Source organism: Ambystoma mexicanum, chromosome 6q, assembly GCF_040938575.1.
Source record: "Ambystoma mexicanum isolate Mex_15411 chromosome 6q, UKY_AmexF1_1, whole genome shotgun sequence".
In the NCBI taxonomy this organism is placed as follows: Eukaryota; Metazoa; Chordata; class Amphibia; order Caudata; family Ambystomatidae; genus Ambystoma; species Ambystoma mexicanum.
This window is the reverse complement of record NC_090937.1, coordinates 930,172,421-930,200,132: the sequence shown is the minus strand read 5'-3', so window position 1 is coordinate 930,200,132 and position 27,712 is coordinate 930,172,421. Positions and strand designations below refer to the sequence as shown.

The 27,712-nt window shown below is 45.9% G+C and overlaps 1 protein-coding gene across 1 annotated transcript in view; it reads left to right on the top strand.

The window, feature by feature from the left end:
* SPATA4 (spermatogenesis associated 4) overlaps window positions 1–27,712 on the top strand; it is a 392,623-nt gene that overhangs the window by 173,267 nt on the left and 191,644 nt on the right. The window contains exon 3 of the mRNA XM_069631442.1: window positions 8,342–8,460. Within this exon, the coding sequence (XP_069487543.1) occupies window positions 8,342–8,460 (119 nt within the window). The remainder of the gene's footprint in view (window positions 1–8,341; window positions 8,461–27,712) is intronic.

Below are 27,712 nucleotides of genomic sequence, written 5' to 3'. Positions count from 1 at the left end.
CTCTGAATGAAGATACTTTGAAAAGCAAAGAGACTTGGGCACAGAAGGCCCTAATGCTAATGATTGAACTGTATCCTAGTGCTAGAGAAGCCAGAGACTGTGCTAAGCTCGAGTGTACCAACTTGTCCCATGCTGAAAAAGTGGGGAAGGGTGGACAACGGTCTGAACATCCTGACATATCATTATGTGAACACTTCTTTCTCATCACATTGTTTCCCACACTATTTGTATTTAGAGGTAAGGATTGGCAATAGGTTTATTAGTATAGGCCCTTTTATTTTGATAAGACACCACTAGGACTGCGTTATTATTATTTGATGGTTGTAGCTTGCTCCCATCTCTCATTTAGGATTAGATGGGTGTTTTTCAAACCCTTTTTTAAAGTTCAATAAACACCCTTGAACCGTGGTCACTTGTGTCTGTCTTACTGTTGATACCATGCCTTCCTTACAGTTCGCATTTGCAGGAAGGCCCTCAGAAGGGAGCTGGTGTGCGGATGAAATCCTGGCACTCCAAGTGTCTGGTGATGTCATCCGCTTCTACTTCAGACCGGGAGTCTTTTTTGTCTTCCTCTGTGCTACAGGCCGATGCAGATGATCCTAAGGGGAAGTATCTAGATAAGGAGGTGCTGGCTGCTGTGTTGGTGCAGGTGGCCGAATACATGGGGTATCGTCAACCCGTCCCCCATGCCAAATGTGCCGTCTACATTCAGGCCTCCTCCATGCCTGTGTAAACATATTATTAGGGTGGGACTGCCACTGTTTTCTGAGATTTGAGAGGAAGTTCTCAAGGGCTGGCAAATCCTGCAAAGGTTCCTTGCTTTATGGCTAAACTTTATCCCCTACAGGGGGAGGAGGGTGCACTTCCACAATTGCTCCTGGTGGATACTATCTTGTCGGTTCTGGTGGGTCGCTCATCGATGGCCGCTGAGGAAGCGGCCATTCATGATCAAGTCAATAAATGGATTCAGGTCTGAAAAGGTCTCACACAGGGGCATACATGGCTTTTTTGGGCTGCGACATATGCCTCCTACGCGGCGCAGACTGCTTTGGGAGGTTTTCGACAGTTGGATCGGCTTGTCTAGGAAGGACCGAACTGTGCTCCCCTGCTGTTGGATTTAGCCGTTGATGGGGTTTATGCTGCAGAGGTTACCTTGGTTGCTGATGTATCAGCCCAACGACACTTGCACCTCCGGGACTGGCATTTTGATGGGTATCAGAATGCGGTGGCCTTGAAAATCCCATTTGATGGCAAGATGCTGTTCGGTGATTCTCTGTAGGACAGGGTGCATTGTGTATTCAAGGCGGCTACACATTCTGGCAAACTTTGTTGTCGCTCTAAGGTTAACCCCCGGGCTAGGGATTCTGGTGACCTAAGAGTCGTGTGGTGTCCAGGGGAAATTTTCATAAGCCTCCTGGTGGAAGTCGGTCCAGAGGGCTGCAGAAGTCTTGCAAACCCTTTGTTCCAGTGCCTTCACAAAAGTCCTGATGCCAAATGTGTTGGGGCCAGCCTCCCTTGGTTCAGGCCTCTGGAGGGCCGTGTCTTCTGACCTGTGGCTGAACAGGATTATTTAGTTGGGGTACTGGATCAAATTAGTTTTCTCTCCCCCATGCGTTGGCAACTCCCCTAACCAGGAGGGCGTAGTATGCTTTGACCATGACCCAGAGCGCCATGGAACTTTTGAAGAAAGGGGCAATCCAGGAGGTTCCCAGGACGGAGTGGGCCAGGGGGTTCTACTCTTGTTATATTTGTGGTGCCCAAACCCAATGGCAAGTTTCAGCCGATTATGGACCTCAAGAGGCTGAACAAATTTTTGCAGACTCTGTATTTCAAGATGGAGTCTTCAATGGATCATTCTGTTGGTCGTGGATTTTCACTTTTTGGCATCCTTGGATCTCCAGGACACGTACTTTTACGTGCCCATTCTCAGATCCCATCAGTAGTATCTGCCATGCCTCTTTTTGGTCAGGCATTTCCAACTCTGGGCCCTTCCCTTCGGCCTGAAGACACCTCCCAGGATATTTACGAAGTTGGTGGGTCTGTTGGTGGCACTCTTCATGCCAGGGGAATACAGGTGTTTCCGTACCTGGACAATTGGTTACTCAAAGCTTCTTCCAGGGTGCGCTGAGAGAATAGATGAGCATCATCTGTGGAGTGTTGAAATCTCTGGGGTGCCTGATAAAATGGGCCAAATCTTCTTTGGAGTCATCTCAGGATTTACAGTACACAGGGTCCTGGTTCTGGACCGGTCAGTCTGCCTGCAGCGTGTTTTGGGGCTTCTGCTATGCAAGGACTGGGTTACGGCAAGGAAGTTCTCAGAGTACAGGGTCTCATGGCAGCGTGTGTCTTAGTTGCGTGGGCATGTCTGCACATGCGACCGCTGGTGTCCTATTTACAACACCTTTGGAGGACAGATTCCCGGATCTGAGGGTTCAGCTCCAGTGGTGGATGAATCTGGACAATCTTTTACAGGGTTTTCCATTGGTTCACCGCTTATCGGACATTGTTACTTCCGACACCAGTGGCATCGGATGTGGAGCGGTGTTTGGGGTCCAGAGTGCTATGGGTTGCTGGATGCCGATGCAGGCATTGCAATTGTCCGATTGGTGGGAGATGGCTGCAATTTGCTAGCTCTACAAACATTTTTCCATGCCATCCGGGGGTAGGCTGTTCTGGTCCAGACTGACAATATGTCAGCATTGGTGTATGTCAATCGACCGGTTGGTACGAAGTCGCATCGCCTACAGTCTCTGGTGTTCCAGTGGGATGTTGGGCGGAGAACAACCTGCTATCTTTGCAAGCAGTTCAAGTCAGGGGGGTGGACATTGTCCAGGCGGATGGCTTGAGCAGGTTTTTCCCATCATCCTATTGGATCTTGTGCAGATCAGTGTTTTGCATGATCTGTCGGAGACCGGGTCACCAGTGCTGGACCTGTTTGCATTGCTGATGGATGCTCAACTTCCATGGTTTCGCTCTAGGTTCCTGTCTTCAGGGGCTTGGAGTGTGGATGCCTTGACACTGGAACGGCCACAGGGGCTTCTCTATGCCTTCACTACAATCCTGTTGCTTGCCAGGGTGCTGCTGAAGATTTGGGACTCTGGGTCAGAGGTGATTCTGGTGGCGCTGGTGTCGCCAAGTCTTGGAACTCTCTTCTTCTCAACCTGGCTGTGGCCTCGGGACAGTTCCTGGCCTCTTTCCCATGCCCACTCTGGATGGGGATGGCCCTCCTGCCTCTCAGATTCCAACTTGGGGGATTGGTGGTGGAGAGGCAGGGATTACGCAGGCAGGGCTTAACTCCACAATTGGCTTTGGCTATTCAGAATACCAGGTGTCCTTCGCTGAAGGTGTATGAGGTGCATTGGATGAACTTTGCAAGGTGCTGCGCTAGGAAGTCGGTTCTCGCCCTGAACTGTTCTGTACCCTTGATTTTGCAGTTTCTGCAGGGTGGTTGGGACTTGGGTCTCACTCTGTCCTCTCTTACGGCCCAGTGGGTGGTGATCTGGGATTTCAGGGAGCCGTGGGTTCTCAGTTCCGGGCGGAAACTGTTGGTCTCCCGGCTGTTAAAAGGTTTCCTCTTGAAAGGTGTCCTCTTGAACCCATTGCCTGCTTTGTAGGACTTCCCCTTTGAACCATTGGAGTCCATTGATATCCAGTTTCTCATGTGGAAAACAGTGTTCTTGGTGGCCATTACCCCGGCAAGGAGACTGGGTGAAATTGGAGCGTCATTATGCACGGCTGCATTCCTGGAAGTTCTCCCAGATTCTCTGATTCTTAGATGTGATCTGAGTTTCCTTCCTAAAGTCCTTTCGGAGTTCCATCAGACGAAGGATATTGTGCTGCCTTCTTTCCTAGTCCCACCTAACCTGAAGAGGATCTGTGGCATAAACTTGACGTGAAACCTGTTGTCCTGGCCTACTTAGACAGAACAGTGTCTTTTTGACAGTCTGTCTGTTTGTCATGTAGTGTTTCGAAGCCTGGCCTGAAGGCATCAGTCGCTGCAATTAGCCATTATTAGGACACTTACGGACACTTTCCCAATGTCTGCAGAGGTGAGGGGACCTGCTTTCTCATCTTCCTCCACAGCATCTCCAGAAATCCATCAAGTAGGAGAAGATTAAGGGAAATTGCCTCCTTTCCTTTGTTATCCTGGCCCAGTAACTCTTTTCCAAAGGGTTGCTGGTTCTTGGAGGAACCCTCGCAGTCCATGTTTTAGTGAGGGCAACCGCTGGGTTCCCCATCTCGGGCCAACCTCAAGGTTCCCCATAAAGTGGGATAAGATCAGGGGTAGCACAGAGTATCCCTGTTAATGGGCTGAAACTGGGTTGTTGCCTGAGGCTCCCAGTAAAGGGGGCTAAGAAGGGACTGGTTAAGCATCGGCATCACTGCACGCAAATAGGGGCTAATATAGGACTCTCGCTCCTAAAGGCCCATGGTCTGTTGCGGTTACTTGTACTTTCTTTGAGGTTCTTCGGTTATTGCAGGAGATTGCGCCTAATCATCATGCAGACCCTCATTCCTGCCCAAGTAAGTCCACAAAATGGCAGATTGGGAAAAAAGCAGGACAATGCGGTAATTTCAGAGCCATTCATGCAGGAGCTGGCAGGACTGTCTGGTACAGTGGAAACTTACTAATAGCTTGCCCCATTTAGCACCAGTCTGAGCAGAGAAACTGTTACCCCCAGAGTAGAGTGGTTGGCACCAACTCGAATGTTTTACCTGCCTACACAACATTTGAGTCCCTCACCATGTCACCTTGGCACCTGGCTCTTTGCCAGCTGTTTATTCTGGAACACCTGTGACTCATAGGGGTCCAACCACACAAACAGGAGCTCCATCACACTTGGTGCCCCATCTTAACCAATGACTCCCTCTCCAGCCCAAGGGACTTTGACTCTGCTTTGAGTGGGACTTTCTCCCCCTTCTAATCCTCCAATACGATGAGACCCACTTCCATATGACTCGTCGGGCAGCCCGTACTTCGGAGAAGTATCTTGAACAATCCTGAGGCAGAGCATTATTTCTTTGGAGAGAATCACATGATAGGATATTGGGGTCCTTCATTTTCTAGACATTCCAGGTCCTAAGGCTCTTAAAAATTGAACATGTGGGAGAGAGATTACTCTCCACAGTTTTGGTTTCCCTGGACGATGAGCACTCTTGTGTTGTGCATCAAAGATAAGTGCTGGCAGGCTATGGCAGAAATCCCTCACTACGTGAGTGTAGAATAGAAGAGAGGATGTTAATTGATTCCCCAGGTCAATGAGCACTCTTGTGTTCTGCTTCAAAGGTAAGAGCTGGTGGAGGTGATCAGGCTACAGCAGAAGCCCCACACCTCCTTGGTATTGATCAGAAGAGTGGATATTAGATTCAGGTCTCTCCCTCTGCTTGGTGTCTCGCCCTCAACCCCTTGTGCTCATCATTGCTGCATCCGCGGTGTCTTCAAATGCTCAAGGGGGGCATCCTCCACCTCAGCTCTTGAAAAAGAGGAAAGGTGTTGGATGATGTAAGGAACTCATGATGGCAACAGTAAATACAGAAAGTTCAAGGGTGCTTACAAAACTGTATAAATGGGTGATAAAAATGCCTAATTTAAAAGTAAATCTAAGATGGGAGCAGGCTACGACCATCAAATAAAAATAAGCAGACCTAGTGGCGTCACGTCAAATAAAAAAGGGCCAATACTAAAAAAAAGATTGCCAATCCTTATCGCTAAGTTACAAAATAGTGTGGGATAGTGTTCATCAGAAAAGAAAAAAGTGTTCACAAAATCATAAGTCAGGATGGTATAACTGGGATCTCCCTGCCCCACGTTTTTAGCATGGGTCAAGGCGGGACTCTCGAGCATCTCACACTCCTGGGCTTCTTCAGCTCGAGCTTACAGTTTGTTTACAAATTATCAGGGCCTTCTCTGGTGGTCAAGTCTCTTGCCTCAAAGGGCCTGATGCACTATAAACAACAAACAAAAAGTTCATTTCTGTTATCTTACCATCTGGTGATTTCCCTTCACCCGTGGATCCTCCTTAAACCGGGCTCCGATACTTTTGCAACGTTGGCCTCCCTTAGTCGGGTTCACTGCAGCCTTTAGTTCAAGATCTCAGCAACTTTTAGCATTCAAGAGTCTCAATGTCTTTTTAAACAACCGTTCATTGCGGACATCCCTCAGCCGGGTTCACGCTTGTCGATACAATGTTTATGGGGTCTTACGGTTTGATCTCATTCACGGGCATCCCTCAGCCGGGTTCACATTTGCCACTTTAACACAGTTCACTTTTTCTTAATACCTTGCAGGATTCACTTCCACCTAGCTTTTTCTAGCCCCCAGTCAGGCTTTTTCTCAAGCCCCAGTCAGGATTTCCACATTTATCATTCATACAGCATTTTCCCTCAGCGGGCGCACACGCCAGTTTTACAATGTCACAACTTTGTTAATGGGCTAAGGACTTTCGATTGTACAAGGGATTTTGGCTCGACCCTTGTATGACCACCTTAACTCTGTATGCCGGCCTTTGCCATGGCCTCTTGTTATTATGTTATTCACAAGAAAAGGGGACCAGCCGGAGTCTTTCGTATGGACGCCCATGTGGCGCCGGACCACTCTGCAGCGGGTTCTAAAAGTTCAGTAGCACCCAAGTTCTTTGTTCATAATAAGTTGCTGTTTGCAACCTTTGCTCAACACAGTCTGTCCGGTTTTACTATTGATTCTTCCTCCGACTCACTGGCTGTGCTGACCTCCTCGTTTCTTGTCTCAGGAGTCAAGGACGGTACCACTGTAGCAAGCGCGCCTCCATGCCTTGGTTATCAGTGCGGATGGGTCCTGTGAACCATGGACATCTGTTACACTACACGTCGGCTGTAGTTCCCGGTCTTATGATTCCTTTCATAGAGGCTTTGCAGGCTTGGTTCGAAAAAGGCAAGGGCAATTCCCTCCTTGTTGTCCTTTCCGGTCTCGCCACCTTTCTTCTGTTTGAACTGCCGTCCTGGGAAAGCTGCCTCCTCGTGCATTTTTCTTTGCTCAAAGGGTGCTCTCGTGCTCTGCCTTTTATCACTGTGGTGAAGGGAAAGGCGTGTCAGGTTTGTGTAGTTATTGTCCATTACCTGACCCTTGTGTTGGGACAAGTCAGGTGAACGGCTCTGGTGTTAGTCCGTTGTCTTTCACGGTGTAAGAAAGTGTTCGTGTCGGAAAGGGGAGGTAGAGCTTCTAAGTATTCTATGGGGTAGGATGGGAAAAGGTATTATAAGGAAGGGGGTACTGCATCTCACCCGTCAGTGTCCCACTTCCACTCCCCGAAGAACCCCCATTCAGGTGATCCTCCCTCACTGGTCCACCCCCAGGAACTGGATCCAATAGCGATGGTCGTGTCCTGGTCACCTGGATGACAGCTCTCCGGGGACTAGCGGGTGAGACACCCACCTTCAGGTTTCTCACAATGATAGCTGGAGACAAGCTCATTCGGACACCCCCCTGGCAGCTGCCAACGAGAAACTCTTGCAAGAGCTGGAGGACTTTGGGAATTGTCTTCCCCAGGACAGGCAAGAAAAAAAGGTGGGCCTATCAAAGTTATTACGTGTTTGCGGGGCATAATGCAGTCAGATTTGTATCATTTAAATACAGCCCTCAGGGCCTGCTAATTGGGGTTGACGTTTGCCACTAGATGTGGATAAGGGTGATACAATGTAAAACTATGTCCAAGAAGAGATTTTGAACATCCCTTTTGCCAGGATTGATCTTTAACACTCTCTCACAGATGAGGAGTTGACGAAGAAGAAAATCAGCACTCAAGGTTTGAACCTCATTGGTGGTCCTCACGAATCCTGTGCAATAAATATGTCCTACCTCACAGAGGCTCTAGGGGTGACTACTGCTCTTCTTCGCATAATCCCTTTTCCTCCTTTTCCCCTCACAACTTCCCAGCTAAAACGTAGACATCAGTCAGGCCTAGGTGGATGAAAAAAAGGGCTGCCAGGCAGGGCCGAGGGTGGCGCAAGAGGAATATGGCCACAGGCGCCTGGCTGTGCATCACAAAATAAATTGGGAGCATCTTTTTGTTGGACAGAAAAGGCTATGGTCCTATTCAAACCGACGGAACTCGAAAGAATATGGAGAAAAAATGGATTAGCAGTGTAGTATTTACTATTTATTTATTGTTACATTTATAAAGCGCACTAAACCCTGAGGCACCTAGACGCTAGTTGCAAAACGAGAAAAGGGGCGAGATGAAGAGGGGAAGTGGTATGAAGGATGGGAGAGAGAGCGTATTTACTACAGTGAGTAAATAAATGTTTATCATTTTCTCATTCCTGATAATGCTAATATCTCATTTTCAATATATTTTTTTCAAAGTTCTTCATGAAACGGGACATTAAAATCAGCAGAGAATTAATTGATGGTACAATTCACTGTAAACCCGGAGCAGCAGAACTGTTATTGCAGACTATCTATGTTACCCTGACAAACAGACGGTGAGTTCCATCCTTGACATTGGTGCATGCAATCTCTCTGAGTGGGCTTTAATAAGTAAATCAAAAATAAATTATTCTATGAACTATGAGGCTCATTTCTTTTTCTAATGTATTTACTTATTGCAAAAATTCAAAGTACAAAATCATGAGTGTACATACTATGTCACAGTGCGCTCAATAACCATTAGTCCATAGGCATACACTACAGTCATAACATTCGAAGTCACAATATATTGCTGATTTAAGTTCTACACATAAGGCAGTGTCATGTGCAAACATTGGTATACATCAGGACTGCGGCATATGCAACGTAAGCAGATAAGCTATAAAAGACGAGGTCCTTCGGTCGGCCGACTATGGGAAGTAGTGATGAAAACAGTTCCTCTTGATCACTGGCCCAGAGCACATCTCTCATCCATTGTTCTTCACATGGGGCAATAAGAAGCCTAATTTCTTTTTTTTTAATATATATATTTGTATTGGTTTTCATTAACAGTACAATTGAGTCATCGATTAAACACTTTGAATGGTGTCCCCCCAGGACCTCCCTTCCTCCCCACCCCTCTGTCCCCTCAGAACTCTGGACCGCTAAAACAGTCTACATGTTTATAGTCTTATGCTTTGATTTTCATAGTTCAAAGAATGTTCATGATACGGATCTTGTGTGGGCACCACTGAAGCATATAATCGCTCTGTAGGTATTGCAATATGGTTCCCCAGTTTGCCTGGAATTCTTCCAGAATGGCCTGTATCTTGCAAGTCATCCATTCCATTGAGATGAAGTGGCAAACCTTCTGGAGCCATTGGAGTTGTGTCAGGGGTTTGTTCTGTTTCCAGCGCTGGGCTATTGTTAACCATGCGGCTATAATGAGAACCATTATTCCTTTCCGTTGGCGCTTGGTGTGCGTTCTTTGCTTTGCGTCCCCGATTTCCACCAGCCAGACCCTTTCTCCCAGGTTTTCTGCTCCATGGACCATTTCCCCCATTTGGACCATGATTTCCCTCCAGAAGGTGGTGAGAGCTGGACATGTCCACCATATGTGTTTCAAGTCCCCCTGCTGTTGACAGCCTCGCCAGCAATTCCCATCAGAGTTGGGGTAGATCGTGCATAGTCTCTCTGGAGTTAGGTGCCATTGCAATCAAACTTTCTGCCACATTTCCCTCAGATGTATTGATCATGTCAATTTGGGAATGTTACACCATACTTCCTTACAGAGGGGTCGTGATATTGGCTCACTCAGGTCTGTTCCCATCCCAGTCATTCTCGTCCATTTCACAAACTCTACCAATTCCATAGTTCTCAGTCTACCACTCAACCCACTTTTTACAATAGCACCGTTTCCCAATCCTATCCTGTAGGACATTCCGATATGCATACTGTTTTACGGACTGGTGATAAAGCTGTTTACCTGACATGTCCTGACATGAAGGTCAGGCAAAGTCAGGCAATTAATTCTAATCACGCACACCTGATGGCCCTTCCTCTTCCATATAGGAATAAAAGGTGGAGCAAGAGAGCACAAGAGGAGCAATGCGAGAAAGGCATACACAGCAGACAGTACGTTGAGACGGCTACCATGCAGCAGTTCAAGAGAAGGAGAAAGGCAGCGGGAAACGAGAGGGTGGCGAGGAGAGGAGTGACCTTGCCCTTTTCGTCCCAGGCCCGCGGAACCTTCATGGAGGAGAATCTAAGACCACGAACAATAGCACAAGTGTCCTGCTGCAGATGTCAATGGTACACAGGGCAAGCCTATGCAGATGAGATGGAGCAGAGGAGACTCCCGCGCCCTTGGTACTGGCCTTGACTCCAGAAGCCCAAAAGCCAAGCGGTTCATCCAGCCGGTGAGTCAAAGGGAAAACCGATAAGAGCCGGGCTGTGTTGAGTGACAATCGCAAGAGCGGCAAGCTTCGAAACAAAGCCATATTGAACTTTGAATGAACTGTTAAAAATGTGAAGGGGAGACTAGCGGCAGAGGGAAAGCGGCACCACATGGGCAGTAATACGAGAGACTCTAGTCAAGCCCCATATGAGAGAAACTACCGAAACCAGAGGGCCATAGGAAGGCTGCCAAAGGAACTCAGTGGTAATGTGTGTGGATCGAGCAAAAGCCCCGTTCAATCGAAAGACTTTGATCCGTAAATTGGCCAAAAGAAAAGGAAGTGAATCCCGAATGGTGAATAAAGAAAGGGGACAAGAATCCTGCAAACATTTGAAACCAGTAGAAAGTCTTTGAAAAGGCAATAGTGAACCCAGAGGAGGGATGCCGGAGGAGAGGGACGAAGTCTAAAGGTCCCGACAAAGTGTTAAAGTGAACCCAGAAAAGGAAAATCTACTGAATTGTTTGACAAGGACATTAAGAAACTAAGAAGGGTCCGGGCCCGGACGAGGGAGATCCGGGGTGAAGCTAATCCTCACAACACTGGCAGTCGAGAGAGGTCCGATCTCGAACAAGGGAGATCCAAGGAGCTAAGCTATCACCCAAAGTTTAGTGAGAAAAGAATAAGAGATGCAAAGAAACAAGTGAGCAAGGCTCAGCCCGGAAGAGGGGAACCCAGAGGTGAAGTTGTCACCCTACCAGAACTTTGGATTATAATTGAGAGGGGTCAGCCCAGAACAGGGGGACCCAGGGGTGAACCCATCACCCAGAAAATGTTGAGAACGAACTTTGATTTGTTAAAGGAACTTTTGTTTTTGTTATTGAAATACATCAGGCCCCTAAGGCAAGAGACTTTCAAAGGAAACAAGACTTGGCCATCAACGGTCCTGAGAACTACTATTGGAACTGTTTCTTTGTGCTGTCGAAGCCTGACACCATACTGTGCTACAAGCACTAAGCTCCAACCTTACCCCATATTCAAATCATGGGGAAGGGAGACCCAGGCTACCACCACCTGACTTTGAGAACACTTCTTTGAAATTTAACCCCCACAACGCTTTGTATTTAGCGTAAGGAATTGGCAATAGGTTTTCTTAGTATATGCCCTTTTCTTTGACTTGACTTCACTAGGACTGCCTTATTTTCATATGATGGTCGACACCCGTCCCCATTTTAGATTTAGGTTTAGATTAGGCGTTTTTCCAACCTGCATGCCACTTCCATTGTTCAATAAACACGCTTGAACTGTGATCACTTGTGTCTGTCTTACTTGTTGTCACCATGAGTTTCTCAAACTGTACACAAGTGTTTCAGGCATGACAATACAAGGGCGGGACAGAGGGATGACAAGACAAACGATCTTACTAGGCCTTGTGTCATTCAGATTGTGCCAGTGCTGCAACATAAAGTGCAGGGGAAAGGGAGGAGGGGGAGTGCCAGGGAGAGGGAAGGGGGGGGAGTGCAATCAGTGCAGCATTGCTCTGAGTAAGTGCAGGCAGGGCAGCGTTGCTCTCGGTAAGTGCAAGGAGGCAGGGGACTGTGCTTAACAATTACAGCCCTTAAGTGCACTGTAGGCCCGTAAGCAGTGCAGGGGAGACTGATCATGGAGGAACCTGGTACCCAGTACTCTTTGAGGGTAGGGATAAATGATTGAGTACTCCCTGATTTTTTGTTGAAGGGGGGAATAAGACGCAACATGGTCCGGTCTCTGCCAGCCAGAAACGGGTCTAACAACTACAAGCAGACAAACTATCACAGAAATCTTTTCTGTATTGCCGCTTCCATTTGTGGGGCCACTCACCATTGATCTCCACTATCTCGAGACTCGCACAGAAGACACAGACAGAAACGTGTCCTTCCTGGTTCCTGACACTGGATGCAAATTGTTACACCCAGTAGCTCAAGCTCAGACGTCCTAAACTACAGTTTATGGACCACAGATCATTTAATCTATGTCAATGGGGAACGAAACTGACCTCCCAGAAATAATTAATGTCCTGAAGATGGCCCAACAATTATACTATTGACCACCACAGACAAAGGTGGTACACCATCAAGGGCCGAAACATATGTCGACCGAGAAAGGAAAACCTAATGTATTTTTCCTATGTCTTATATGCATATCATCAATAACTGTTATTCTTGAAAAAAATCTAAGTTGTAGAACCCTGTTATTGTAGAAGTTGTATTTTGTATGAAAGGTATGATTGATGATTATTAGATCAAATGTTGTAAAATATTGTTAAGATTTTTTTATGAAAAATTATTAAAGAGATTTTTGTTTTGCAATAAATGCATTGTGTAAATAACTGTCCCCATCAAAGTGATAACCCTACTAATCAAAAAAGTAGCTGCTCTTCACCCAATCCTGTGTTACATACAGGAACTCTATGGAGGGGTAGTCAATCTGAAACATACTTTATATCTCTTTTAGGGTAGCCAAGCAGCCAGTCGGCACAGGAGACCGGTAGGTCAGCAGGGGAAAGAGAAAGCTGAGGAGAAAGGGAAGGTCTTGAGCTGCTTTCGGAACTTCTGGTGCTCCGGCTCAAGTTTGAGAGGGTGCAGGGAGGTAATTCCAGAGGGAGGCACTTGCAGAGGACAGAGATATAACCCCCACTCTCTGCCTGGAAAGCGTCTGACCCTGAGAGTTTGAGGTAGCTGAGCGAATCGCTTGAGAAGGAAGGTATTTTAGAAGAGAAAGTTGGATGCAGTACGGGCCCGTCCCCAGAAAGCCTTGTGGACGATGTAAAGGGTCTTGAACTTGATCCTTGCAGCCACCGTGAGTCAGTGGAGAGATATCAGGTCTGGAGAGATACGGTCCCTGGGCCTGAGGCCAAGGACAAGGACAAGTCTTGCAGTCCTGTTCTGGATTAGTTGCGGAGGAGGGAGAGTAGAGGAAGGCAGATTGAGAAAGAGGCTGTTGTAGTTTTCCAGCCTAGAGAGAACCAGGGCTCTCAAGACAGTGAGCTTCTGGGGGAAAGTGAGAAAAGGAAGAGTACCTCTGAAGAGGTGCAGCTGGTAGTGGGCCTTCTTGGCAAGGTCAGTGATGTGTGGAGTCGAAGATGACACCAAGGCTTATTGCCTCAAAGGAAAGCAAAGGAAGAGGGCCGCCGGAGTGAGAGAGGGAAAGCCGGATCAGGTGTCCCAATGAGAAGAATCTCTCTTAGTGGCATTAAGGCAGAGATCATTGGAGGCGCACCAATCCTGAATTGCAGATACGAATTGCAGATACAGTCCGGAATAAGCAAGAGAGAAGAGGAGGCTGAGGGGAGCCTGAAAGAGAGCTGTGTCATCTGCATAACACTGAATGTTAGAGCAGAAGGTAGAGGTCATGTGGGCTAAAGGGGCCAAGTAGACATTGTAGAGCCTGGGTGAGAGGATAGAGCCCTGGGGAACACAAGTGGCAAGAGAGGTGGTGGAGAGAAAAGACCCAAGTTGGACCTGGGAGGGTCGGTCCAGGAGGAAGAAGGTCAACCACTCCAGGGCCTGACACGTGATGCCCACGTACTCACGGATTCGTTTGACCAGGATGGCGTGATTGACCGTGTCAAAGGCAGAGGAAAGGTCAAGGAGGATGAGGACAGAAGGAAGGCTAGAGTCCAGATTAGTGAGCAGATCGTCACAGGTGTTCAGGAGAGCAGTTTCCATGCTTCTGGCTGCTTTGAAGCCAGGCTGATGGCCATGAAGATAACCAAAAGATTCAGTGTGGAGTGTAAGCTGGGAGATGGTCAGCTTTTCCAAAGGTTTGCCAGGAAAGGAGTGATAGAGATTGGGCGATAGTTAGCTGCACAGGTAGGATTGGCAAAATGCTTTTTAAGGCAGGGGTGCACAAGGGAGTGCTTGAGGAGAGAGGGGAAGGATCCAGTGGCGAAAGAGTGATTGCAGAAATCAGCCAAGGCTGGAGTGAGGGTGTCAATGTACTCCTTGATGGTTCTGGAGGAGCAGGGAAGCACCAGTATGATGACACTTTCATAGATCGGATGTGTCTAGAAACATTTTCAGGTGTTGTCGGAGGAAAAGAGGATGTATATTGCTACATACTGGGCCATAGGTGCCCACCAATGAACAATGTTATTTTTCACTGTATGTTATGACGAGGTTTGGCTTTATATTATACTGTTCATGTATTATTTGGCAGAGCGCTCTCAGATCAGCAGAGTCCTCTGCATGCATTATTTTTACTTTATAAACCTTTACTTAATTTGCAGTCTTTCTCCTGGTCTCATTCCCTGCTGGGGTGTATCCTTTTTATTCAGAGTTTGGGTTTGTATGTTTGGGAATTACCACCTTCAGGAGCCTGAGAGGTGCTAGGAGTAGTAACCGGAGAAGGAAGGAAGTTGATACATTTCAATTCGCCTGATATAGAGTGTTGTCCTGTTCGGAGTATGGTGCGTCTCCTTAGATAATCCTAAATAACTGGATGATTTTTATCAGCGTCTGTGCACAAACAAAGTTACACCTAATAAGGAAAATAGTTGTGACATGCCCTGAACATCAGGATTATCTAAGCAGACGCATGAGCATAATTGAATAGACTGCTTTACAGCTTGAATCAGGGCTGAGAGTAACTAAAATGTTTCTTAATATATTGATTCTATTATGAATGATAATCAAATTGTGCAACAATATTAACCATTTGACTATATATATATACATATATTCAGGAACACGCAAGTCCTCTAATAGGACAATAGATGAGAGAGAGAGAGAGATATGATGAGTTCAAAAGAAACAGGAAACCTATATTAACAAACCAGGGTTATGGAGCTAGTAACGAGGTGTGGGATATAACATATTTGCAAAAATATGAACAGCTTGATACTATAAATAATCAATTTGAACAAAAGCAAAAATGAATATGTTTTGTTATACTATAAGTAGTTAACATCACTGAATATAAATGGTCTTTTATTAACAAAGGGTGACACGGGTGTGGGTGAGACACTTTTCTTTAGCTCGATTATTTGGTGATTTAGGATTTGAAAAAAGAAAAGAAAGTTTTGTTAAGTATATATCTATAAAGATATTATAATATTGAGTTGGAATTTAGTAAACTAATGTAACTAATCAATATTACTTTCATATTAGATATTAGAGCAGTAATAAAAAATAACTAGTGGAGTTCTATACTTTCTTCTTTATTATTTTACTTGATTATTTTGATTTGCTTCCATTTCTCAACCTCCCCTGAACATCTGTCCATTAACAAAACTGGGATATGGAATGGCAATGAACGTTTAAATGTTTGATATTTGTATTTTATGATTGTACATGGTTATATGAAATTATGCTAATTAACTGTATATAGTAATGCCTTGAAAAAGACCACATGTGGTAACACGTGTTGCCAAGAGTGAACAGTCAAGCAACTAATAAAGTTGCAATAAAAATAATTCTTTTGAAAAAATTATAATTAGCTGTGTGTTGGACTATTTGAAAGGATAAGCTCATAACCTAGAAATTGTGTCTATTTCACCCTTTAATGAAGAGCCTGTGCACCACAAGAAGCTAAACAAATGTTTTCTGGTAGACTTTAGAACCTGTTTCAAAACTATGCAAGCATGGGATATAAATCCCAGAAATAATACCAAATTGTGTAAAATTTGTAAATACTACAGCACAACGCAGTCAACCCACTTTATTCCAGAACGACAGCCTCTGTCTCTCCCTTCCTCTCTTTTGTGGTGTAAGTATCTGTTAATTGGTTAGGTAGTAACTTCTTCTAGGACAACCACTATGGGGACAGCTCTCGCCTTTTGTGTATGCTAATCCCTTACAGGTATTATCCTGGAAAGACAGCCCTTCAAATTTAGATGAATACTGCATGCCTGATTTTGCCATGGTGCCATCATTTAGCTCAAAGGTGTGTGAGGACCTCGGGCAGATATCCTTACAAAAGAGGCCAGGGATATTGCAACATTAAGAATGAAGTGTTTTCGAACTGTCAATCTTCTCCTCCCACCCAAACACCCTTTTTTCACTTTCAGCATGCTTCTCTTCACTTTCCTGCAGCTGCTACACCCCCTTTAGACAGTACACCGAGCCAAGTGGGCACTTTGAGGAATCCTCACACTTTACCTTCTATCTTTCCTGCTCCACGTTTCATTGTGAAGAACCCCTTGCAGGGTTGCAGCATCACTCTGAAACCAAAGTTCTGCTGAAGCCTCAACAACTGGTGATTCATGGCAGTTGGGGTGAGAGAGTTGAATTCTGGCCTTTGGTTTTGTGCCTTGTGTGATTGGAGTTAGGTGCTTCTGGAGACAGCCAGGTAGATTTCTGGGAGTAAAGAACAGGGATTCTGGCACCTAACCCACCACCTGAAAAACATCTTGCGCTACAGTCCTTCAAAAGAGAAAACAACAAAATATGTTAGGGATTTGATATTTTTAATGATGTTTACTTACTCAGTAACAGTTGTCACAATATATTCCACGGCACAAGTAAGTCAGGGATTTCCTTCCCCTACAATGAATGTGGCGCACAATAAAAACGCTTTAAGATTTACCTCGGATACTTTTTTTAAGAAGGCCTCCACCCCGTCTCACACCCAACCTCCACCAACACCCCGTGTCACAATGGACTAGTAACCGGGCTGGTGTGTATCAATAAAATATTCATTAATGTATTATTTAATGTCAAACAAGGATCAACCAATTACAACAGCCACCAATGTTGTGGCAACACAAACTGCAATGATCTCTGTAAAACGACCAGGTTAAGATTTACAGTCACAATTACTACTTTTTTAATGGCAGAACAGACAGAAAAAGAACAATTCAACACAATGATAGCACTTATGGTTAAGCACTCCCCCCTGTGACATTCAAACCCCAAACATCAATGATTTCCTTTGAATGGAAGGCAGGCGCAGGGAGTAAGAATACAGGGGGAATATCGGTTTTGGTGTGGTGCCCCCAGAAACAATATGGGGAGCCAGCAAAGCAGGGCGAAATCTGTTTTTTTAGCACAATTGGAAGTAGTGGGTCTTGAATTATTTCTCACCACTGCTATGGGAAAGAGATAGAAAACAGGGAACTTGCTTGCTCATGTTTAGAAATACGCGCAGGACTTTTAGGGGATACTAGTCAGCACATAAGGAATAAGGAGAACATCGGTTTTAGGATATTCAACACATGGGCAATGGAAAGGGAATACAAAGGGAAAACATTGTTTGACCACAATAGGGAAAGAGGAACCGAAGGGTAAAAATCGTTTTTTGGGATGTTAAGCTCAATTTCACTGGAAAAGAAAATGCAAATGGCAGGTAGGCTCTGGGAAAGGGGGTAGCTCACACGAGGCAAACCGGTTTTGGGTTAGGATAACAGAGACAAAGAGGAATTACAGTTGCAAATGGAAATTCGTTTAGCAGTGCACAATTTAAACATAGGGGTAAATTAGTTTCTCAGATCACAATGGGATTAATTCCTTTGAGCAATACTTTATAACATAGCAATCACTAGGCACTGGGATAAGATGGTGGGTTTCGAATTCCCACCATGCAAATCCTGTGAAATAAATATGGAAAATAATTAATTTACTTACAGAAATACACTAAGGATTTACACAGACAAATGAGGGGTTTTTCCATAAGGATTTGCTAACATACACAGGCAAAAAGAGATTCTTTAATGGGGAGACGTCTAAAATGCACTGGCATTTGGGGGTTTTCAGTGGGGGAATATAGAATGCAATGCTACAAGAATAAAGGGCTTATGCAATTTAGGGCTGGGGTTATTGCTACTTACAGGAGAGGGCTGGACTGGACATCAGGGGAATATCAGAGCACCACTGCTGGGACAGCCTATTGGGTCAGCCAAGGATTGGCTCTTTTCTCTAAAGGGTCCCTAGGCAGCTACTAGATCTCCTGATTCCTCTGCAATATTTAGGCCTCACTGCTTGGATGTTGCTCCAGATTTTGCCATGTAGATCACCTCTGGGGTTAGTGGCAAGAGTCCCGATTTGAGGTGGAGTTACCTAGTTATAGGGTAAATGACATCATTAATGTGTCGGAGTTCCCGCAGATGGGATTGGATAATGTTCAATCCTCTGCACCTATCTGCGTGCCGATAGGTCCAGGAAATGTGGGAGTGCTTTGGACTGGCTGGGGGAGGAGACCTATCCATCATCTTCCTTCGACAGGGGGCTTGGTCTGATTCGGGGACATAGAAATCTTACTGCATTACAAGTGCCCTTCATTTTCATACTTTGACATATATGAAGGCATTTCTTTAACACTATATTTCACTGTGAGTCCAATGATCCGACTTAGAAGTTTGTAGGTTATTGCTGTGTGGAGCTACCGTTTTCCTACATTCACTCCAGGATTATATCAATGAAAAATATGGCGCTTGGTGGGCAGAATATGGATCATATTTTGCATATTTTCTCAAATTTCTATAGCTCTCAAATACACACGGAGGGCCCCATGATGTTTTCATAAATAACTTGAGTTGTGTAGGTCCCACAAAAAACATTTTTGTGTGTCCCACAAAAATCATTTTGCTTGCCACCTTTTCAGAACTCTCAAAATGACTATTGTGGGATGAATATTATGGATATTACATGATGATAAACCAATTTTCCCAAATTACACAAAGGGCAGTTAACTCCCCCCTCGAAATCTGGGCCTGTGCCTGTTTCTGGCTGTGACGTCAAGAGGGGTCCTGTGTTGAGATTAGCTTTGCACATTCCAAGAGCTAATTGCCAGCTAAGGCAAGTTTTATTGCGTCCTAAGTGGTCTGGGACACAAAAAGTTGGGGAACAGAGCTGTTTTTATCTCTCCACCCTGCAAAAGGGATCTCTACTGGAATTTAAGATTGTATTTTTTTTTTCAAATTAGTTTTATTGGTGAAACATCATGGTTAAATTACAATAATACACAGATACACATTTACTGATTACACTGCTCACCATGACAGATTTTTTAATTTTCATTCCCCGCCCCCTTACCAAGAGAACACACCTGGGAAGAGAGAGAAGGAAAAACATAATCACCCCAACCACCCCCCTTTACTCGAATCCCCTGCCCACCCCACATTTAAACAATCCGACTCTTAGGTGTGACCAGCATCTGATTCGCTGGAGCCTGCCATCGTCAGGCTCCTATTTTGCTGTCTGCCTTATTTGGTTTGGAATCTGTTCTCCACATCCGCTGACATTTCCCCGTATTCCCACTGCAGGGTGTACCGTGGGGTCTACCATTGTCTACTCATCTCCTGGTCTCCCCTCTCCTACCCATGGTGCCACTATCCTCCACTGCCCCCTTCTGTACATATTCTGAAGGCAAGCGTCCCCACACAGCACGATCCTCCCCGCAATGAGAGACAATGAAGGACTCTCCCAAGATGGGAATAAGGCCAAGACAGAGTGCGGGTGAGCGTAAATGGGAGTTTATCAATCAGAATAGGGCATGCAAAGAACTCTGCAAAACTCCGAGAGCGCTCTGTCTGACAATAGCAAAGACAGGCGTATATATTTACAAAAAACGTCATAAGAACCTACATACTATAGGGGGCACAAGTTCAAGGGGATTGGGTGGCGACGACTAACTATAGGTGCTGCTGTGATGTGGTTGGCTTTGGCTGGAAGACGTCACTGGTCAGCCTCGTGGGTTGGGCTGGGCCTGGCAGGGTGGCGGAGTTCATCCGGCTGGTGTTGTCATGCCATCACGGCCAATGTCCGAGATGAATGTCCTTTCCTGACTTATTTGCCCTAGGCCATGCACACCGCAGTCATTCACTCGTTTCAGTATTATCTTCTTTAGTAAATCTTCCAATAGGTTATACTACAGGTTAATGCAACACAGGAGGAATGTACCTTGTAAGGGGTCTGGAGGTAATACGTCAGGACATGGTTACCAGTGTCCTGTTGACCTGGGCCATAGGTCGAGGGGCTAAGCTTCAGGGCCTGGGACGGGCGGTACATGTCTTACTGCCTTGTTAGAAGTTGTAATGTATGTTTCGCTGTGTGTTGTCAAAGTGTTGGGTGTCCTGATTGCACAGGGCCATAAGTCTAGGATGGTCCGGTGGGTTGCGAGGTTTACGAGGGGGTGCGTGTGTTCAGGCAGAGGTTTACTGCTGCGCTGTAAATAATGCAGGTGGCGGGTGGCGGCCTTGGGTTCTACAGAGGGGGTTACAAGTCTTTGAAGCGGCTCCAGTCTGGTTGGGGGAGGTAAAGCAGCGCGGCGCGGTCTCTGCTCTCATGCCTTGGCAGCCCTCGCGGGGTGGGAGGGGGAATGGCCTTGCGCGTATTTTCACAAAGGTATCTCCCTCGTGTGTTGCCAATTTAGGTAAAGACATCACAAACATTTGAACACTCTATAATACTTATTTAAAACATTACAAAACATGTATTTAAACTTTGCTGGATGTGTCTTGATTATACCCAGTCTGAGTACCTTATTCATACATTATGTTTTAACACGTGCAGTATTTAGTTATATGCATATATATATATATATTTGCAGTAAGTGAGGTAGAGTTAGGGTTGGTGGAGAACATAGAAAGTAACCCGCCGCTTGTTCGTGATGGTGGTGGCGCATGTGGGGCCTAGACATGCACCTTCTCATGCATTCTTCACATGGGCCCTTTGTATGGTTTACATTGTTTTCTTGTGTCCTCTAGCAGCGTTAGTTCAGTTATGGCACGAGCCCATGGGGTGTACGTTTTCCAGTCATACACGTAACAGACAGATTCCTGGTGCGTGCCGTTATTATTAGTATCCAACTGCAATGGTATATGCTCACCATCGCTTATATCATGGGGGCATGATCTCTTGTAATTCTACATCTTACAGGCTTTTGTAATATAAGGGATTTTATGGAAGAAACGCATCCTTTGCAAGTAGTCTCAACATTAATATACAAAGATTGTCTGTCATCTAACGACCATTTTACTGTTCTTTTCATTTGCCTAGGCCTGCTGGCCGGGTCATGCTGGGAGCGATAATACACTGCGGGAGGTGAACTGTTACAATGTTAATGTATTATACTAGCTCATGTCCGTCTCGTTCGTGGGAACGTGCTCGCAGCGGATCTGCCAGGGTACTGCGGCAACAAGGATGACTGAAACCCTCCAAGGGTGGGGGCCGCGCCACAGTGCGCCGAGCTCACACCATCTTTACCAGACAAAATGGTTTCTAGGCCTAGCTAAATTTCAATACGTGTGGGCAATTAATACGTGCGGGCAATGTCTCCAGTGGGTGAACCCTCCACCACCTGGGCCCGGGTGGCATGAGGGGACGCCCAAAGGACCCATAGTCCTCACCTGGGGAGAAAGCGTAGGCCAGGGGGGTCTCTTGGACCAGTCCTCCCCTACATTTCCCCCCTTTCGTTACTAAAGTAACGAATTCTTTAAATCTTCTATTCTCCTACATTCTGCCTCGTCCATCACCACCTCATCCCATGCGGGAGTCCCTTTGATGGGCATCCATGCTCTGCACACCCCCCTTAAACTCTCACCTCTCCGGGCATATTCATCTGGGGTACACGTTAGATATATGCACCCACCATCTCCTTCCAAATCTACCCAAACTTCCTCATACCATTCTAGTATACGGGGCTCTTTGATGGTGGTGTGCCACAACTTATCTACAATATCTTTATCGTGGTATATAGGCACCAGTTGGTATCTGGGCGAGTTATCTATCCCTGTTTGTACTTGTGCTTCTTGCATCGTTTTTATTGTACCGTGTGAGTTGCCCATTGTCACCATCATCATTGCACCATTTGGTACTGCGTTAGCACAAACTCGAAGACCCACCTGGCACAGGCAAAAAAGTAGGAGGAGGAACACAACAGCTGGTATTAAAAATTTCACAGTTGTTCCAAGCCATGAGGGAACCCAGGAGAAGAGGTTGTCGAACCATGTACTCGCTTCTGCTCCGCCTTCCATTTTCATTTTTTCTCCTAGGTTGTGGACTGCTTCGATCACATGGGACAGGGAGCCATTCTCTGCGTCTTCAGAAGGTACGAAAGTGCAGCAGGCACTTCCTATTTTTCGGCAAACACCACCGTCCATCGCCGTCAACAGGTCCAGAACATACCTGTTTTGCATGGTCATTAGTCGTAAAGCTCTTAGTTCCACTTTTATTATGTTGAATCCTTCTTCAGTGTCGTTTGCCAGCTGAATTAGTTCCCAGCGTGTTATCTGGAGCCATTTTGCATTTGCCCTTGCTTGGACACTTGAGACGAGTGAGGCAAAAAATGTTTCTGCTGAGCTGAATAATCGATATTTGTCTGGGATCTGAGCCAATAGTTCTGATGATGCCTTTGATATGTAATTGGATGCTCGTTTGTTATGGGTCAGCACTTCTCCCTTGCTTCCAGAAGACAGGACATATATTTGTGTCTCTGCAGTTGGTTGAGCCACACTCTGCATACGCTCCTGTGTCCCATCGACGTGGCTTTCTGGTATCACCATTAGGGCTGAGTGTAGAGTGGCCATTGAGCAGCTGCCACTCCATGACTGGGGGAGGTGTAGATATGCCTGTTTGCCGCACACCCAGTACGTGTCCATCAGGGCCGCTGTCCCTTTCCTTAGGTCTGGGATGGTGAGGGTCCTGTTGCAGTTCTTGTTTGTTCCCATGGGGGCTCTCCCTTCTCCTTTAAAGCACAGTCTGTAGTCCATTTCGCTTTGCAGTTTGAACGGTTTTTCAATGGCAGTTACCCAAGTTAGTTTTGAAATGTGTTCTCTCCATACTGGTGTACATGTTTCCTCTATCCACTGCAATTTATCCGGCGCCACACCTCTTAGTGCTTCCGCTTTGCACAGTACTTCTTCATCCTTCTGCTTGTTGTCGGAAAAAAGTGTCCCTTTTATAACAAAAAATGGTTCTTTCAAACATACCACTCCTGCCGGTTTTGAGTAACACGTTTTCTCGTTCTGCAGCATTTGAAAAGTCACTTTGTGTGCCTGGAAGGTGTTCTTAATCCTGCACAGTGTAAGATGAAGGAGACACTGGGCATCCACAATAGGCAACTCTTTGGGTAACAACACTTTGGGTGTACCTGATGCATGGGGGATGAGGGAACAGACATAACAGCTCTCGTTTGTTGTCTGTTTAGCCGTGGCACTCATGTCTGCATACCACTTATTTGTTTGATGGGGGTGTCGTGGGTCTTCCATCTCATCTAGACCTAGCCCATAGTACTCATCGTACTTCCTCCTCCCTGCTTCTCTCTTTCGTCTGTTGTTCTTGTTACTCATGTACTTCCCACCCCCCTGTGCAGTGGATAAACTAGACCCCCCTCTCTCATTCCCGCCCCCCTGGGCCCATTCATCATATAATATTTCGTGCATTGCTAGTAGCTTATCGTTTTCTTTCCTGACGTTATCTGGCAGATTGTTTTCTGGGGTGGGGGCAAGCTGGCTGGTGGGGGTGTTATACAACCATGATATGGCAGACGGGTTTCAGTCATTGAGACTGTGGGCATTGTAAGTGGATACCCCTGGTGGAGACACTGTGTTGCTCTGCATTCCACCCTGTGGCTTTTCTCTTTGTGAGGGCACAACACTGGATGGTGTGGTATGATACCCCCACACAAGTTTAGTTCCGTCCCATATCAAAAAATCGCCTTCCTTGGTATCGACCCCTGCAGTTGCATTGGGCCCGGTGGTACTGTTAATTGGTCCAGTAGTGTTGTTACTCCCTCCCCCCTCGTACATCTCGATAGAGATGAACGCTATAAACCAATATGTAACCAAGCCGAACATTATCATAAAAAACAATGTAATACATATTAATAATCCACACTCATACGAATATCTACATCTCTCATATACTAATTCTCTCATTCTACTAATTCTATCCGTTGCAGGCTGCCCGTTAGATGCCATGGAAGCTCCTGTTTGAGATATAAAAGTGCATTAAGTGCATGCATGTAAACGTTTTGCTGGCACCATCCGTGCCAATACATTTGACGGGGAATGGAAGCGGGTGGGGATGTGGGGGAGGGGTATTCACAGACAAGGGTATATACAGGCTATAATATTATTATTTCATTAATTACATAACACTCAACAAGATAATACAAAAAGGAAATCCCACACACGCATTTTTGTAATATCCTTGTCAGTCTTTAATTCATTCAATTCCAGCGCTGACATTATTCCATTCAAGTCCAGTGCTAAATCACACACTCACGCAAGTCGATATTCAGGCATCCTACTCATTTCCATCGTTTGCTGTTGTCTGTGCCTCCTCATCTATCTCCTCGTGTACATTGCTGTATGCTTTTCGTACGTCGGTTAAGTGTACCCAGTACCGCAAGCCCTTTACCTTCACTGCTGTGGGCGTGCACAATATTACTTCGTATGGGCCATTGAATCGTGGTGCATTCCACCGACGCACAAAGCTTCTGACATAAATTGAGTCCCCTGGCATCAGCTGTAGCTGTTGCTCTGGTCCCGTGACAGGTCCTGTTATTTTTCCCTCTTCTCTAGTGAAGGGTGGGGGGAGAGTTGCTTTGATATTGCGCGCGCTGCCCTTGTTAATTTTTTTAGATAGTCTGTGAACTCGTCTCCCAATATCGCGGCGCTTCTGTGAGCATCTGAGTGTTCGCGCAGTGGAGAGTGTGCTGTGTTCATTCGTCTCCCAGTCACGATCTCGTGCGGGGACAAATGGTGGTCTTTGCTTGGCTGATTTCTGAGTTCAAATAGCGCTAGTGGTAGGCAGTAAATCCAATTTTTCTTCAATGAGAAGCATAGTTTTGATAACCTGCCCTTTAACAGGCCGTTCATCTTTTCCACTACGCCATTACTTTGGGGATGATAAATCGAACATAATTTGTGTTTTATACCCAGTAATGTGGTCACTTCCTTGAAGAGTTCATTCACAAAGTGAGAGCCGTTATCTGAGCGAATCACGTCACAAATTCCCCAGCGCGGGAACACTTCCCTTACTAGGAACTTGGCGGCGCTTTTGGCATCAGGTCGCGCACAGGGTCCTGCTTCCACCCACCTTGAAAACGGGCACACAACCACGATCATGTACCGTGCGCCATTACACCTTTCCCCCATGTCTGCATAATCTATATGCAGTTCTCTGAAGGGGCCAATGGGTTTGGGAATTGTTCCCCGGAGTGTGCGTAACGTCATTCCTGAGTTGTATATTTGGCATGTTGTACATTCCATTGCCAATCGAGACACATGCTCCTGGAGACAGGGCACAAACCATTCTTCCTGTATTTCTGCTGCAATGTGCTGTTTAGTGTTGTGTGCGGGGAAGTGTAGCTGTTGAAATGCTACTTCTAGTAACTGTAGTGGCATTACCACTTTCCCTGAGTTATTTTGCCGCCATAATAGGTCTGTTCCTGATTGGCTGCATCCCCGTTTCGTCCACGTTAGTTTTTCTTCTGCACTAGCTCCTTCCTGCAATTCTAGTATTTGTGATAAGGACATCATGTTGTACCCTTCTGGCAGTTCTTCGGTTGTTGTGTTCTTGATCATGAACTCACCTGTGTCGTATTTCTGAAAATAGGAAGCCTCCTGGGACGCTGCCGCGTTCCCTAAAGACACAACGTCTGTATTGGATGTATGGGCCTGGCACTTCACTATTGCTACAGAAGTAGGGTTTTGTAGGGCCTCTATTAATTCTTTTAACAATTCTGCATGCTGCACTGGTGTTCCGTCTGCCCTTCTTAATCCCCTACGGCCCCATCTTGCTAGACCTCCATGTACTGTTGTCGTCATGTAAGCTGAGTCTGTGTATATTGTTACTGCACATCCTTTTGCTGCATGTAGTGCTTCTATGAGCGCAATCAGTTCTGCTGCCTGTGCACAGTAATGCGACGGGAGGCGGTACTGTACTAATGTTTCAAACTCACCTTCCTCTAATCTCACTACCGCCATGCCAACGTGTTTTTCTCCCGTGTCCATATCAATTGATGCAGATCCATCCACAAAGTACACTTCCCCCTCGCTGAGAGCGTTTTCACACACCACTGTGTCTTCCCCTCCTTCTCCTGTGTGGGTTGCGCAGTCGTGATTTTGCATATCCTCCAATGTGCACGCTTCTGTGATAAATGTGGCGGGGTTCACTGTTTTACATCTCACTATGTGGATGTTGGCGCTGGACAATATGATCTCATATGCTGTTGCCCGCTGTGTGGTCAGCGTGCTTTTTGATCTTTCAAGTATTGCAAATAATGAGTGTTCCACAAACAATGTTACAGGGCATCCCATTACTATTGTGGCACTTTTCTCAATCGCGAATGCGGCTGCTGCGAGCGATTGTTCGCACGCGAAATGACCCTTCATCACGGCATCCAAAGTACCACTATAGTACGCCAGGGGCTTGTGTCCTAAGGAGGTTTTTTGTGTCAGTACTGCTGTCATAAGTGTTCCTTTGCAATGGGAAAATAGATAAAATTTGTGTCCATAATCAGGGTTTGCTAGTACTGGAGCGCTTGAAATTAGCTCTTTCAGTAATTGAAACGATATGCTCATTTCTTCTGACCATTTTATTTTTCCATTCTCCTGTTGTGCTTCTTTGAGTGCTTGTAGGAGGGGCCTGGTGTATGCTGCATAGTCTAGTATCCATGCTCGGCAATAATTGCACATCCCCAAAAATTTCTGCATGTCCTTTACTGTTGTGGGCTCTCCTACTGACCTTATTGCCTCCACCCTGTCAGGAATTATTCTCTTTCCATCCTTTGATATGAGCTGTCCCAGGTATAGGACCTCAGTCAGGCAATACTGTAGCTTCTCCTTGTCTACCTTGTATCCTTTGTTGGCCAGTAAAGTCAGGAGCGTTGTTGAATCTTTTCTACATGTTGTTTCGTCTTGTGTACACACCAATAAATCATCTACATACTTAATAATCGTACTCTCTACTGATAGGTTTCCCAAGTCTTCATGCAATATGCGGTTAAATATGCTCGGGCTCTCACAGTATCCCTGTGGCAGTCTGCAGTGTTCATATCTTTTTCCCCTCAGTGTGAACGCTGTAAGATATCTACTCTCTTCCGCCAGGGGTATTGAGAAAAATGCGTTTTTCAAGTCCACTACTGTAAAATGTGATGCTTCTTTTGGGATACTACATAGTATTGATGCAGGGTTCGGGACTAGAGGGAACTCTTTCTGTATTACATCATTGAGGGGGCGTAAGTCCTGTATCATCCTCCAAGACCCCCCTTTCGCTTTTTTATTGGATAGATACATGTGTTACATGGTGAGTTTGAAGGCACTATTATCCCTTGTACTAGTAGTGCATTTATCGTTTCTTTTATCCCTTCTTCAGCCTCACGGGACAATGGATACTGTTTAACTCGGGGCAAGATAGCTCCTTGTTTTAGTTTTATTATCACAGGTTGTACTCCATGCAACAGCCCTACATCATGGGGGCCTGTTGTCCATAAATTGTTTGGTACTAACCTC